General features: G+C 47.2%; 5 protein-coding genes across 5 annotated transcripts; 2 read left to right on the forward strand and 3 right to left on the reverse strand.

Moving 5' to 3' along the window:
- Positions 1 to 1528: 1528 nt before the first annotated feature.
- Positions 1529 to 3102, forward strand: F4817DRAFT_143269 (uncharacterized protein). The gene is made up of 3 exons (XM_049297891.1): positions 1529 to 1613; positions 1753 to 1777; positions 1844 to 3102. Exon 3 carries the CDS (start codon positions 2016 to 2018, stop codon positions 2919 to 2921), a length of 906 nt encoding a protein of 301 aa, XP_049158288.1. The 5' UTR covers positions 1529 to 1613; positions 1753 to 1777; positions 1844 to 2015; the 3' UTR covers positions 2922 to 3102.
- A 955-nt stretch (positions 3103 to 4057) lies between these two features.
- On the forward strand, positions 4058 to 4950 carry F4817DRAFT_365978 (uncharacterized protein; the record flags this gene model as incomplete). The annotated part of the gene is made up of 2 exons (XM_049306936.1): positions 4058 to 4759; positions 4868 to 4950. The coding sequence occupies exons 1-2, from the start codon at positions 4138 to 4140 to the stop codon at positions 4948 to 4950; spliced, it is 705 nt and encodes a 234-aa protein (XP_049158289.1). The 5' UTR covers positions 4058 to 4137.
- Positions 4951 to 5210: 260 nt separating this feature from the next.
- Positions 5211 to 6656, reverse strand: F4817DRAFT_340428 (uncharacterized protein). Its single transcript, XM_049303637.1, has one exon. The coding sequence runs from the start codon at positions 6496 to 6498 to the stop codon at positions 5356 to 5358; it is 1143 nt and encodes a 380-aa protein (XP_049158290.1). The 5' UTR covers positions 6499 to 6656; the 3' UTR covers positions 5211 to 5355.
- A 75-nt stretch (positions 6657 to 6731) lies between these two features.
- On the reverse strand, positions 6732 to 10208 carry F4817DRAFT_340431 (glycoside hydrolase family 3 protein). Its single transcript, XM_049303638.1, has 9 exons — positions 9928 to 10208; positions 9803 to 9868; positions 9697 to 9748; positions 9361 to 9644; positions 9196 to 9308; positions 8999 to 9138; positions 8842 to 8945; positions 8662 to 8783; positions 6732 to 8608 (listed from the first exon to the last, which is right to left on the reverse strand). Exons 1-9 carry the CDS (start codon positions 10100 to 10102, stop codon positions 6824 to 6826), a joined length of 2841 nt encoding a protein of 946 aa, XP_049158291.1. The 5' UTR covers positions 10103 to 10208; the 3' UTR covers positions 6732 to 6823.
- A 435-nt stretch (positions 10209 to 10643) lies between these two features.
- On the reverse strand, positions 10644 to 12353 carry F4817DRAFT_359368 (sterol esterase; the record flags this gene model as incomplete). The annotated part of the gene is made up of 1 exon (XM_049306152.1): positions 10644 to 12353. One exon carries the CDS (start codon positions 12351 to 12353, stop codon positions 10644 to 10646), a length of 1710 nt encoding a protein of 569 aa, XP_049158292.1.
- Between the last annotated feature and the right edge of the window lie 1413 nt (positions 12354 to 13766).

A 13766-nucleotide genomic window follows, 5' to 3' on the forward strand; every position in this document is an offset into this window, starting at 1 on the left:
CAGTTGACAGGACGAGTTCTTGGCGAGGTTTTGGTTAAACTTAGGTTGGAATTACCGAGAGAGACGGACGGGCTCGGTGAAGGGGCGAAGCGAATGATTGCCAAGTATGTAGCTCTAAAGGAAAGAAAGCTACGTAGTCAGAGTATGTTTAGTATAGGTAAGTGCCTATTTAGGCATCGGATATTGATAATCCTTTATTTTCTACCATGGATGTTTATAAACACGTCGATAATTATCAGGAGTCAGATGGTCGTTTAAAGCCACCACAAGTCGATGACAGGCAGAATGAGTGAATTTGTTTGTGCGTACTCTGGCCAAGTGAACACTTGTGGTATTGCTAAATTACATATCACCAACCAGCGTTTGCTACGTAGGTAAGTAACCTTGATAGCTCGAGGATCTGATGCTTAAACGAACGATACGCCACTGTGCTGTTGTTGACAGGGATAAATAACCAAAAGCTAGAGGATGCAGAAAAGCCTTACGAGGCATACGGTAGTATGTATGGACGTCGCGTAGTGTTACTCGTAAAGGATTTACTCACTCCGCCATGTGCTTTTAAATTCTTGGATAGGGTAGGAATTTACAAGCATTTACGGGCATTCACAAGCATTCACAAGCTATTTACACAGTAGTCGGGCGTGGCAGTGGGCTTGGTTTCGCGTCACAAGACCGAATAATCTGCCGCGTCTGATTTGTTACCAACCAGGTCTAATGTCTATGTAAGCTCAAGTGGAGTTCCCAATTGCACGCAAGTGACAGAATAATTCTGGAAGTTTTCCAAATCCCTCCTAGGGCTGCATTAAGTATTCTCCATAGAAGCCCGAGCTGAAGCTCAGCTCCGTGACCCGGACGGTTTTGGTTACTTTAGGTACCTAGGAGGTAAATAGGTAACTATGACTTATAGCTCCCCCGGCTGAGCTTCACTCGCTTATTCTTACTAGACTATTTTCTCATTGTCTCGACTCTTTTGACTAAGAATTATTTACGCAGTATCCGTTTAAGCATAGCCCTCTACCCTGTAGATCGGTAATTGTTTAACTTTAATCCTTCTCCCTTTTCTTCGTAATATGACACGGTTACTGCACAGTAATCTGTCCGCTACGGCGTATTCCGAACCCTGATTCTGAACCTTGCATGCATTTGCATGGCATCTAGTCATGCAATCCAAGTTATTCTACCTATGGTTTCGATTCCCCCAGAGTCCTACCCATCCCCCGCACTTATACATATGTTGTGTTAGGTATCGAGAGATCGAGACTCATGCGTCCATCTGAAACCTCGTCGTCATCTAAACTTCGAAATCTCGATTCGCCAATTGACAATTAATTCATTTGTTGCAATCAAGCGCATAAAGAACTTCTCTACGTGACCAAAGTCCCGTATCATTATCTTCGGTGCTCCTAACGCCGCCAAGTGAGGCTTAGACCCCCCCGTTCCCCGTTCTACTTATCCCCGTGCACGGCGGATGCAAGGCTAATCTTGCATCTTGCATCTTAGCCCCAAATCTGGGTATTCGGTATTCACGGCTGACTGGTGCTGTCTTCTGACTCCGAATGATCCCGAACGTGAGCGGTGGACAACCGGCAGTCACGGACTAGTCTTCGATCGAGGTTGGGCTCCTATCATCTTTACATACTCAGGGGTATGATCAACCCCCGTGTCAACCCAAGCTGTGGATCATTTTGTCCCCGGACCAATGACAAGAATTAATGGTTAAATACCTATGGTTTAGAACTGACCATAATCTAGTTCCCAACCCATTTTAAGTTATTTGGTAAGCATCTACGCTTGGATAGCTGTGTCCCTGTTTGCCTAACGTTAACCCACGCCCCTCTGCCAGAAGGATTGCCTAGCATAACCAGGTGGCAGGCATATCTAAATTGGCTGTTTTCTCACTACTACGTAGTATCCAAGCAAGAGCAGACCAACCATTTCCCTAGTTCTAACTCTGCCTACATAGCTACCGGCTTCATCTACTGTCCTGTCAAATCTCTGGATAGGTTGCAGCAAACATGGATAGCAAAGAACCTCTGGAGGCACCTCCTCCTTATACCGCCGTTCCAACTAATCCTTACACCCTAGATGAGTTGCAGTTAAACTCCCTAACTTCTCATCTTCAGCATCATATCGTGTCCCTTCCAGATCGCATCCGGGCAACGCAACAAGCGCGGAGGGTCGAACAGTCTTTTAGTGATGCATCTCTGCTAGACCATATTGTCCCCGTCCTCGAGGAGTTCTTGGTCGACTTAGGGGCTCGACATACTCCCGTCCCGCTAGCGACCCTTACTTTAGTCCCGGGTGCCGCGGTTCCTAAGAATGCCATTCTTAGCGGTTTAGAAGACATGAAGCGACGCGGGGAGATTTGTCGCGTATCCAGAATTCCTATAGAAAGCCGTGGTAAGGACTCTAAGTCTGGCTCTGGTACTCTTAGTTCCCGAGAGATCAGCGAAAACCCGAGCTGGGCCTCCGGACAAGAATTTAGTGACTGGGGACGGTTTGATGAGCCTAGTTCTTCGTTAGATGGTACTGCCGAAAAGGTTAAATCACTCTGGTGGCGTGATGAGGAGATGGCACGCCGCCTCGCCAACTACCTGCAACCGAAAAGGGAGAAAAAGCCAGAAGTGAAGTTTAACTCGGTAGTTCAGACTGTGGTTGAGCAAAGACTACCACCGAAGAAGGAGAAGAAAAGCTGGTTCTGGGGGAAACGCGCAAGTGAACAGAAATCGCCGGAGTCAACAATACCGAGTCCCCCACAAATCGATGCTGCGAAGGACAACATACAGGAAGAACAAGAGAAACAGGGGGCTGACATGACAGTTACAGCTCAGGAGGTTGCATTCCGCCAGGAGAATGATCTCGGAATATGGGAGAGTGTCCGTGGATGGGGTATCGTCGTTACAGTGAAAGTCAGAACTTGATGATCCCATCTTGATATACTAATTGGTGTACAAAAAGAAATACCACCTTAGTAGAAATACATACCTATATGCAATCATTTTACCCCATCTACGACATACTTGTAGCAAGCTATAGATGCGGTTATCCTTACCCGAGTTGATTTCTTGAACCATCATTATTAATATACAATCTTCATGCCGATCGTATGCCCTTCAGTTATTTCGAGATCGTTTTGGTAGTTAGGAAACTGGCCCGAGTAATGACTATTATATGATGTAGGTTACCAGGGGCCCAATCCCTTCCAAAACACTTAAACCTCCTACTAGGGGGTAATATTGCTAATAACATCTATAACTCGCTAGGACTAACTCTTAAACCGGATTTGAAATATTACCTACCTAGACTTCTCATTAGTTCCAGGGATAATATTCATACTACAACTCAGAGTTAGGGCCACGTAGAATATCATGAAAATTATTAATGTCGTATATTTTATAGCCTTGTAACTCCAAGATAATTACTTAAAATAAAACTCCAAAGGCAACATCGGTTAAACACTATCTTTAATTTGCGTACCTAGCATATAGGTTCCTACATATCCGCGGAAAATTATGGATAGTTTTAGTAAATTAACTTGAAAGGGCTCAAAATAATTTATTGTGATGATGAAATACGCGTCAGCTCATGACTGGGACTTGAGTAAAGTTTCATTATTCGTACTACCTTCGAAGAGCAATACAATCATCGTGTTGCCGAGAACTACTGACTTTGAATCGATTCATTTATGACTTGTCCAGTACGAATTTCCGAAAGAGGCCGCTTATGACCGATGTTTGACATCAGATGAGTTTACCAATGAGGGTTCTCTATTCTTGGTTTAGATCTCGGCGTCCTAGCTGTCGAGGTAGTTAGGATGAATTTGTCATCGTGCCTCAAAATGTGATATTATACTCACAACAACTCACATCACACGCAACATATGATCGAGACCTTACGCACCAAGGGCCATCATGACTCAAAATTAGCTTAAGGCTTTGGCTTGGGAGGGTGGAATTCGTCTATATAAACAGAAGGCCACCCTCATCTTTTCGCTTTTCATCTAAAACTCTATCTTCATCTACTAAACATCACCATACTACCCCCGACCTCAATATCAGACTTACCTATCTAGGTACACAACTGGACAACTAGACAACCAGACAACTGGTTACCGCAGTACACCGACGTGACAGCGCAATGTGTCCGTGCGGCGCCGCTTGTCGATGCAACCCCTGCCGTTGCGGCAACGGCCGCTCCGTCTATAGTTCCACCCATGATTCCGGACATGCAAGTGGTAGCGGTCGCTCCCGTAATGGCGGACGTACACATGGCCATGGGAAGTCTGAGAGACATGGGAGCTCCCATAACCATGGGCACTCGCATGGCTACGGACACTCGAACGCCTATGAACAATCGCTTGGTTTTAGTGACGGGGACACAACTTTCCGTGGTCAGGGCTACGTCCTCGGACATGTGAACGATGGTCATCATACCGGACGTGATCTAGACCCCAGGGGGGTTCACCCAGTCATCTGGACCCCTATCCCTCAATCTTATCTCGACTCCCAAGCTCAGTCCGGAACTCAAGCCCATTCCGGAACCCGAAACCCGATTCTCATCAACAACGATGACGACCAGGTAGGCGAGATACCCGGCCATAATATACGCCAATATCTGCTGGACGAGCTGGAGCGCTGGCAGAGATCGGCTTTGACTTCGGGCAACGGGCTTCCGCAAACCCAGAACCATTATATTCTTCCCGATCCGCACATGCGCGAGTTATTCGGCGACAACTATACAGACAGGACGCCTGATGAGTGTACGTAACCCCCCTCACTCTTCCTCTCTAGAAACTATCCATCCCAATATATACCCCTAAGCACCTAAATTTCATACCCATAAGAGTGACTGCTAACTCCTATTACAGACATGGTTTTATTGGAGCAATCCGTGAATAACTTTTTCCCGGATCCTCAAACCCCCGGGGGCGCCTACGGCCGTACCAATTAAATCTGTAACGACAGCATCCCTACCGGATACGTATAACAGTAAAAAAGGCCGAAGCTTGACTACTAAGAACCTTTGAAGATACCAGATATGGCGGGTTTAAGTTCGTCTATGGGTACGATTGGTCGAATTGATGATACCTAGGGAGGACTTTTGTCGGTTTATTATAGTTACCTACCTAGTGAAGCTTGGATTAGGATGTAGCCAGGTACTTCGTAATATTGATTTATATAGCGACTAAACACCAAAAAAAAAAAATACTATTATTATTCACCAAGTAGAAGCAGCAATTTGGAAGGGCTGATTCGATAGTATTAATCTACTGTGCGCAGTTGCTATCCTGTACGTGCATATTCATTAGGGGTCGATTATGATCAGCCGCTTCGTAAATGATCATGTTCTAAAGAATTATTCGATAGACTGACCCTCGACCCACCACTGCCTCAGCCCCTCGACGTCACACCAGTCGAATTGCGTCGGATTCTCGTACCACCAGCTATGTCCGGCTGCCGGGCGGTCGCTAGCATACTTTTTGAGGCTTCCACCATCAAAACGATGGTTCTTGACCCCGAGCAGTAATACGACGCTTCCAACTGCTGGTAAGAACTGTTCCGGGTCTAGAAATACCGTCAAGAGCACGTGCTTGTCAGTAGAGGGGTCGGCGAGCCTGACCTGTCGCTGGCTATACGGTGGTAGGCCGGAAGGTTCGAGACCCGAGATTGCCGAAACTACTGCTAGCACGTTGACACTCCAATTTTGCTTGTATGGTAAGTTGGGGATTTTGCGTAACTCGGTGAGTTTCAGGGGTTTCCCAGGGTTGTTGCTCGACCAGGGAAGATGGTTTGTGTCCTTAGATTTTGCTGCGAGATCAAGCCTGTTCTGTGTCGCCTTCGACATAGCATTTGGCATGACTTCGAAGTCGTCATCCGCATCGGCTAATTCTTTCAGGAGACCAACACCACTGTCGAAAGACTGCGTAGTACTGTTGCCTAGAACCGGTTTGGTCGTGATAGAAGTCTGAGCGTTATTTTTAGCTCGATCCTGTGGGACTTCAGCGTCTGCTTGGGCACTTTCGGCGGGCGCGGTATCGACAAGTGCGTTATTCCACCCGACGAGTGCAAGATCCTCGACAACCAGATAGACCATCCCATTTCCTGCATTATGGTCATCACGCTCTTTTTCCTTTCCTTTGGTGGTTGGCGAGTCCCCATCAGTCCCATTAGGGAGGTTCCTCCGTTCGACTCGGAATTGTTCCAGCTTAACGTAGGACCCAAAGGCGACTTCCCCCTCGTCTACGTATCTATGCATCTCGGCCGATAACAGGGCCTGGATACACAGCTCCCCATCTCCGAGTAATAGGCGTACGGCACGCCATCTCTTGGATCTAGACGTATGGATGGAATCGACGCCCTCAACCAGAAATACTGAGCCTGGAATGCAATATCCGGTACGCACAATGCCGGCGATGAGAGGTATAGGTTCGAAAGGCTCTGGCGCGATACATGTTATATCGGGCGCTTCATGCGATTGGCGGGGCGAGGAGGCGGACATGAATCTCGAGTTGGTTCAGTCATGATTTAAATGTTAAGTTTCCCGCGAGACGCGCGAGAATAACAGTCTGGCTAATTAGAATTTAATTGGAATTTAATTGGAATCTGAATCAGGTCAAAGAAAGTTAAAGTTAGGCAGTTAGGTCCCGTAGTCCGTAGTGACGTTCCACATGAGTGGGGCAAGGGAGAGTTTGTCCTTCCTTTTCGAGGAAATCATGTTTTATGCAATATCAAGCACATTTAGAGTGGTTATGAACATATACTGTCCCATACGGAATATTTACTCGAATAATTTAACTAAAGCAGCGAGTCTAACACTTCCCGTCTTATACACAGCTCAAAGTAATATTCTGAGCTGTATCCGTGTCGCCGCCGTGATTTAAGAGCGCGAAAGTGTACGACCCTTTCTCCAGCTCCCACTCATTTCTCCTGTTTAGGATGGTTAGGTACCTATCAACATCCAACTGCAGCGAAATCATAGCTTCCTCGCCAGCTAATATGTCAATACGCTGGAAGGCGACAAGTTGCCTTACCGGCTGAGTGATAGATGAGACGCGACTAAGCACGTATACCTGCGCAACATAGCTTCCAGCTACAGTGCCACTATTCTTAACAACAACCGAGAACGTAACTATATCCCCGGCCTTGAAACCTATCGCATCCGTACCATTTATCGAGGTTTCAAACTTAGACACTTCAAATGTCGTGTATGATAGTCCGTACCCAAACCAATATGCCGGGGATGATTCGGCATCCAAGTAATTCTTCAAGTGGGCAGTCGGCTTGTAGTTATAATATACGGGGATCTGACCAACGTGCTTCGGCACGGTTATTGGCATCCGACCGCCAGGGTTGACAATGCCGAATAACACGTCCGCGATAGCTTGGCCACCAGATTGGCCCGGAAAGAAAGTATCTAGCACCGCGGCGCTTTGGTTATAATAGTCGATTGCGAAGGGCCGGCCGCCTTGAAGGACAAGCACGACTGGCTTTCCCAACTTATAAATCTCTTTAGCCAATAAGTCTTGACTTGGGGCAAGGCCAAGCGTGCCTCTATCTCCGCCTTCTCCGTCGCTATTCCAAGCAGCACCGACTGCTAGGACCACAACGTCTGAGGAACTTGCCAGCTGGACTGCCTGGTCGATAGCATCGCCGTTCCGGCTGACGAGGTTCCAAAAAAGGATGAGTTGCGAATTGAGAGAATTCACGTTCTCTACTTTTTTATACAAGTTGAATGCCTGATATTCGATGCGAATATGATAAGTCTCCCCCTTTTTGAAAGTGAAAGGCGCAGACCCTTTAGGAGGTAACGTGGCATTAGTTGTAATATAATCATATTCCATGATATTACCCATAATATTACCGGAATCAAGCAGCCCATCAACTCCGCTTGATGCGATCAAATTCCCGTCTATAAAGAGCTTAACAGTCGTGTTAGGGCCAACTGCCGCTCCAATCCAACCATCAACATCTGCATCAACCGGGGATTGTAGCTCGCCTTCCCAGATGGCACTAAAATTATTCGATGTTAGACCGTCTGGGGGATAAAGCCCCCAATCCAGCGCCGGCAACTCTATTCGATGAGCTGTAGGTTGAGTAAAGTTGGTATCAGCAAAGTACGTTGCAGAAAGACCGCCTATGGTGCCGTTTGACGATAAAAGATATGATGGGATCACATATTGTGCGTTATATTCCCAGGTATTCGTTCCCCAGCTTGTAACCAGTTCAAACTCGTCGTTGCTCGCATAACTCAGGATTCCTTGTCGGATTGTCCGCGCTGCTTCTGCGGGATACTGGCCCCATTGGCCGGAATAATCGCCATAGTTAAGCACATCAGCGAAAGGGCCGATAAGAGCGATCTTAGAGATATTCTGAGCCTTGGGTATTAACGGTAGCGTCGAGTTCTTGTTCTCAAGGAGTACAATGCTCCTTTGAGCAGCTTCGCGTGTTAGGTCGCGATGGCTCTCGACAATTTGTGGGGGATCTATCTTGGTTTCGATGAAGGGGTTATCAAATAAACCCAAATCCCATTTGATCCCTAGTATCCTACGTACATGAGATTGTAGGGTTGCTAATTCCACAGTGCCGTTTTTAACTAGGTCTATTGTCGTCTAAGTCTGTGTTAGCATTATTGGTGTTATTAGGTCCGAAAGGGGGGCTTCACATTAAGATAGATTTCTAAAGGAAAGTCATAAAATTGGACCATCCCTCCAGCATTAAACCATTGCTGTATCGCATCTGCAGGAGAACCTGCCACTCGATATACTGCTTGGAGCTCAACCATGCCTGTTATATATTTAGCATAGCGCAGATCAAGGCTTTCTTAGCATATATGAAGTAATACCGGTGTCATCAGCAATGATAAATCCATCGAACCCCCAGTCGTCAAGCGCTTCATATAACATAGGATGTACATGAGCCGGTATTTCATCAAGCTCGTTATATGCCCTGCAACATTTTTAATGCACGCTACACAGGTGATTAGGTCAAAGTCAACTTACATCATGACTCCTCTCGCTCCACCAAGCTGGATCACAGCTTTGAATGGCATGAGAAGATCTTGCATGACTTGCCGATTTCCATGGCCCATGAAAGGGGCAGTATTGTGTCCAGACTGAGGAGCCCCATGGGCGGCGAAATGCTATCAGGTGAGATAAGTTACTAACACTGCGTATAGGATGATATTTCGTAAACATACCTTCACTACTGGAACCACGGCATCCGGCTCAGACCAAGAACCATTTTTAGATAGCCCGCGTGAAAAGGCGACCCCCATATGCGAAGTCAGCACCTTATCTTCACCCCAAGCCTCTGCATACTATCAGTACAGAAGCGGTCCTCTCGTAACACGGAGAAGCCGTACCTTGCATACGTCCCCATCGCGGATCCTGGCCGAGATCGAGAACGGGAGATAAGCAAGCATGAATCCCTATCGACCTGGCTTCGGTTCCAATTGCGCGACCGACCCGATATGCAAGGTCAGCATCGAAACTAGCCGACAAGCCCAAGCTTTGAGGGAAAATGGATTGTTTAAAAGACCCAACGCCATGAAGACATTCTCCCACGTGTATGAATGGGATCTTTAGTCGTGATTTCTGCAGATTCAACTCCTGGACGGCGTTATAATGAGAAATGTTCAGCGGGTACCTATACAACGGTAAACCTAGAGCCCCTTTCCACGGAGAACCCCGGGACTTACCAGTCATGCATCACCCCTATTGGCGAGTCCGGACTGAAGCGCATCGTATAGTCTAGTCTTCATGGTAGCATAGGAAGACTCGAGAGTAGCTTGCGAATGCACCTACCATAAAGCTCATTTTTCGACTCGACCCCTACAATATCGCCTCCGAACATAAGATGTAATTGTAGGACTTAAATACTCGTTAGTTTAGATATAGAGGGAAGTTTTTCAGCTCCTAGATAAACTAACCGAGGTCCTCGATCGTCATGTTTGAAATCAAGCCATCTACATAAGACTCTTTATCTAGAGAGGTTGTATTGTTGTCGCTTCTCCCTGGCGACTCTTCTTTCTCCGCGAACACAGCTGCTTGCGCATTGAGCTGCGCGAACACGTCTAAAAAGACCAACAGAAATAAAGATAGCATCACCAAAGTTAACCCTCAAGTACACGACACCGTGATTTGAGTACTGAGATATGAGCATACCTAAGGTATAGATATTCAACGCGAGGAGTCTTAATACGAATGGCATATCCACTAGCAGTGTTACATTATCCTCTTCTCGGGCTATATTGATCAGAGTACATGGAATTACCCCAGGAAATCTTGCGGATACCGAGCCCGTAACCCCGCGCCATCGCAATACTACCTAATGATATAGATCTATCATTCACTTATAGCTCCACTAACGTCTAATAAACGTTACAGTAGCCAAGCATGAGTCGGATTACCTACTATATATGGTATTATATGCCTTGTTTGGTTACTTTTCGTCCCCCTCTCCTCCCAATTAAGACTGGTAACATGACGTTTAGTGCAACTGTGACATTGCACCAACGTTTACTTGGGCAACCCAAAACCAACTTCCTCGCATTAGTAACCTCCAAAGTCCACGCGTTAGGTACCTTCCTGTGTACACTCTTATCCCATTCCAAACCCATATGCCAACCCAGTCCCAAATGCATGATTATATTAATAAGATACTGGCATGAGATGATAGATACTCCTTGCTTTCGCTTCTGAAGTCATCCGCTAACAAGTTACTCTTATTATTCCAAAATTGCATGAGTTCCTTCTTCTCTTTCCATTGGGGCCACTTCGCGAAGTTAGAACTCGTGCCCTCGTTAGGATCCATCGTGTACAAGAAAGAGATGTAGTAGCTCTGGATAGCGTTGCTGGCGTAGTTAGGCAGGATACCGTAAAAGACCTGCAGTATATCCGACGCGTGGAATGTACCCAATATCGGGGTGCCGTAGTCGTAAGACGCTAGGTACGACCATGAAGGCACATTGGGATTTACGGTAAGAGCTGACTCGAGGAAGATTCTTCGCGTAAGAGTGAACACCATGTCACCCAGGATTGCCGCAAGGCGCTTGAACTGTGGGTACGCGCTATTCAAAATACCAGTGTTGAAGGGGCTGCCGGCGGTAATTGATGTATCGTATGTATTGACGAGGCCTACGATATCATCTCTCGTGACTTCAGCGAAAAACACTTTCCAGATGTAGTCGACGAGCTCGTCGGTAGTAGTGATGTTAGGTTGGAACAAGCTGAAAAGCGTTCCCTCATCTTCTTGGTCTCCAATAATCATAGGTACAGCTGCATATTTGCCACTGAGCGCAAGGGCCTCTGGGCTCTCAGTCAAAATGACGCCATCCGGTCGTGGGAGGTATGACAAAGAGACAGAAGTGTAGCCTAAGATACCCGGAACGCTATTAGCAGCGTTGAGGAAGGTATTGTAGTCCGCATCGCGAAGACACTCGAGCGTATCAGCAGACCCGGCACAGCCTGCTGCTTTTACCACCGTATCATACATATCCTGGCAGCGGGCACAGTCTACTCGCTGAGCTGGAACCACACTCCCGCTATTCATAATAGCTGCGCGGAAAAGCTTCTTCCCATTGTAGGTGTTGTTACCATCGTAAAGAGCCATCTGATCAAACACGGAGATAGCTCCGGCCGATTCTCCCCAGATGGTCACCTTTTCGGGGTCTCCACCAAATAATGCTATGTTGTCTTGGACCCATTCTAAACCCATACGTTGATCTAGAAGCCCTAAATTCGATGCCCCGTCGGCGAGGATCTCCTTTCCTGCTAAAAATCCGAACCCGCCAACTCGGTAGTTCACGGATACAAATATGAACGGTTTACCTTGATCAATACCGTTAGAGATCAGCAAGGAGGCATCGTACATCTGCGGGCTGCCAAGTTCGAATCCGCCGCCAAATATCCAAAAGAGAACAGGAAGTTTGGCATCTGCTGTGGTACCCTTGGGCCGTTGAACTCTCATGGTCAAGCAGTCCTCAGTCTGCCCCGTGACGGTTTGGAAGAGCGGTGTGTTGATCAAGTCGCCTAGCACAGATGTGAGGAGATCTCCTTCCGTGGAGAAGAACATCTGCGGGCAAGCAGGACCAACTCCGGTGGCATCGAAAGTACCGAGAGAAGAGGTGAGTCTCTGCGGCGGCTTTAGGCGCAACTTTCCCACTGGAGCTTGGGCAAAGGGTATGCCTCCAAAGTTCTCAACCGTGCTAGAGACGGAGCCCACGATAGTCCCTTGCGGTATGACTACTGAGGTCTTGGCAGCTCGGTCTTCTAGGGTTGGGCTTGGTGCCGGGAGAGCGGCGGCCAAGCTGGCGAGCACAGCGGCTGATAACAGAGGAGTGAGTACCCTATACATGGTGTCTGAGTCGCAGCACACCAAACTGAAGGACAGGGAGGACAGGGAGGAGTCTAAGGGATAATTGTCTCCTTCGTTAGGTAATTAGTACTAAGAACTGGAGGGGTAATTTTTTGGGAAGAATCTCATCGTGACTCCTGGATGGCATGTCAATTTTATATATTGACTCGCGTAGTATGCACGTTTTTAAATTGGAGCTATCGTAATTTCAGCCTTTTGTTTACTGTCTCTGATTCAGGTGACCGCCAAAAGCAAAGAGATTTTGATGTGCATCAGACCCAGTGACCGACTTGCTTTTACGAATCCTTACCCAATTCCGCAGGTGCTCCAGAGTATTCTCTTCAAAACCCGGCTTCTGGAAAGGAAATCTAGACAAGAATCTCTTAACTCGTCCCCTCCCCACGGGGTAAGAATACCGCCTTGGGTCCTCGTCCGGTTGATAGAAGCTTGGCCCTGCATAACTCAGAACTGGGATGCCATGTATAGATACTCTTTGGGAAATCCTCTTTGGGTGAACATCCCCGATTTCATGTGAAATCTACACCGATGTTTTCTGTTCCTGCTACTGGAATAGCCGAGGCCAAGCTTGTATGCAATATATCGGCGCGATTGGTTCCAGATCGGAGCGTCTGATCAGCTCTGAATAGTTTGGTAAGGGGTGGGCAGTGCCAAAGGAACCAATAATATATGAACCTGCTGACAGCGTATTGCACGCGAGTAGTCTATAGGACCGGGGTATGTATGCTATGGCTGGCTGGATCCTTCAGCGGTTCGACTTGGCAGGTAGGCAATTTACCCGCAGCGCTTGAAATAATGTGGTTGGACTATTGGGGTAGATGAAGAGTAGATCAAACGGCGACGATCCGAAGCTAACCCAATGACGACATCACATTACCCCAGAATAACCCCACCATAGTGAGTTGTGGGGGTGGGACTAGACGATGGATTGTATGTAGGCTGGTAGGCCCGAAATCAATTCTAGCAAAGCATTGGGTTAGTTTTGCGGGGTAACAAGGGGTAACAAGGGGTAACAAGGGGGGAGAGGTGTTGACGATAATATCTCATGTGTACCTATTACTGTACTACTTCCACCTTGTTACTGTAACCTATCCCAGGCTCGTCCCTATTCGAAATAAGGGGTCTAGTACTGGTAGGTATTAATCCAATCGCCGTATTGGCAATGAACCAACGTACGGACAACGGCGGTAATAGCCAAATGAACCTGCTCTCCCACAATAACGATTCCGTAGCCATAACTGTTCCTAGCCCCGGTTCGTTCGGTATCGATCTTAAAGGGACAGCGATTTGCGACTTTCCTAAATTGGATGTTAGGCTCCCTTTGTCTACGTTGATCTACGTGCCCATATAAGAAAAGGGGCCTAGTTATCCACCCAACTATTAGCTTAGCTAGGG

This window comes from Daldinia loculata (genome assembly GCF_022478755.1).
Source record: "Daldinia loculata strain CBS 113971 unplaced genomic scaffold F4817scaffold_30, whole genome shotgun sequence".
Classification (NCBI taxonomy): domain Eukaryota; kingdom Fungi; phylum Ascomycota; class Sordariomycetes; order Xylariales; family Hypoxylaceae; genus Daldinia; species Daldinia loculata.

Coding starts and splice junctions, on each gene's coding strand:
- F4817DRAFT_143269 (XM_049297891.1), top strand. CDS start 2,016: ATGGATAGCAAAGAACCTCTGGAGGCACCTCCTCCTTATACCGCCGTT.
- F4817DRAFT_340428 (XM_049303637.1), bottom strand. CDS start 6,498: ATGTCCGCCTCCTCGCCCCGCCAATCGCATGAAGCGCCCGATATAACA.
- F4817DRAFT_340431 (XM_049303638.1), bottom strand. CDS start 10,102: ATGCTATCTTTATTTCTGTTGGTCTTTTTAGACGTGTTCGCGCAGCTC. Junction 9,749..9,802: donor GTCGAAAAATGAGCTTTATG/GTAGGTGCATTC, acceptor CATGAAGACTAG/ACTATACGATGCGCTTCAGT. Junction 9,139..9,195: donor CCGTGGTTCCAGTAGTGAAG/GTATGTTTACGA, acceptor CTCACCTGATAG/CATTTCGCCGCCCATGGGGC.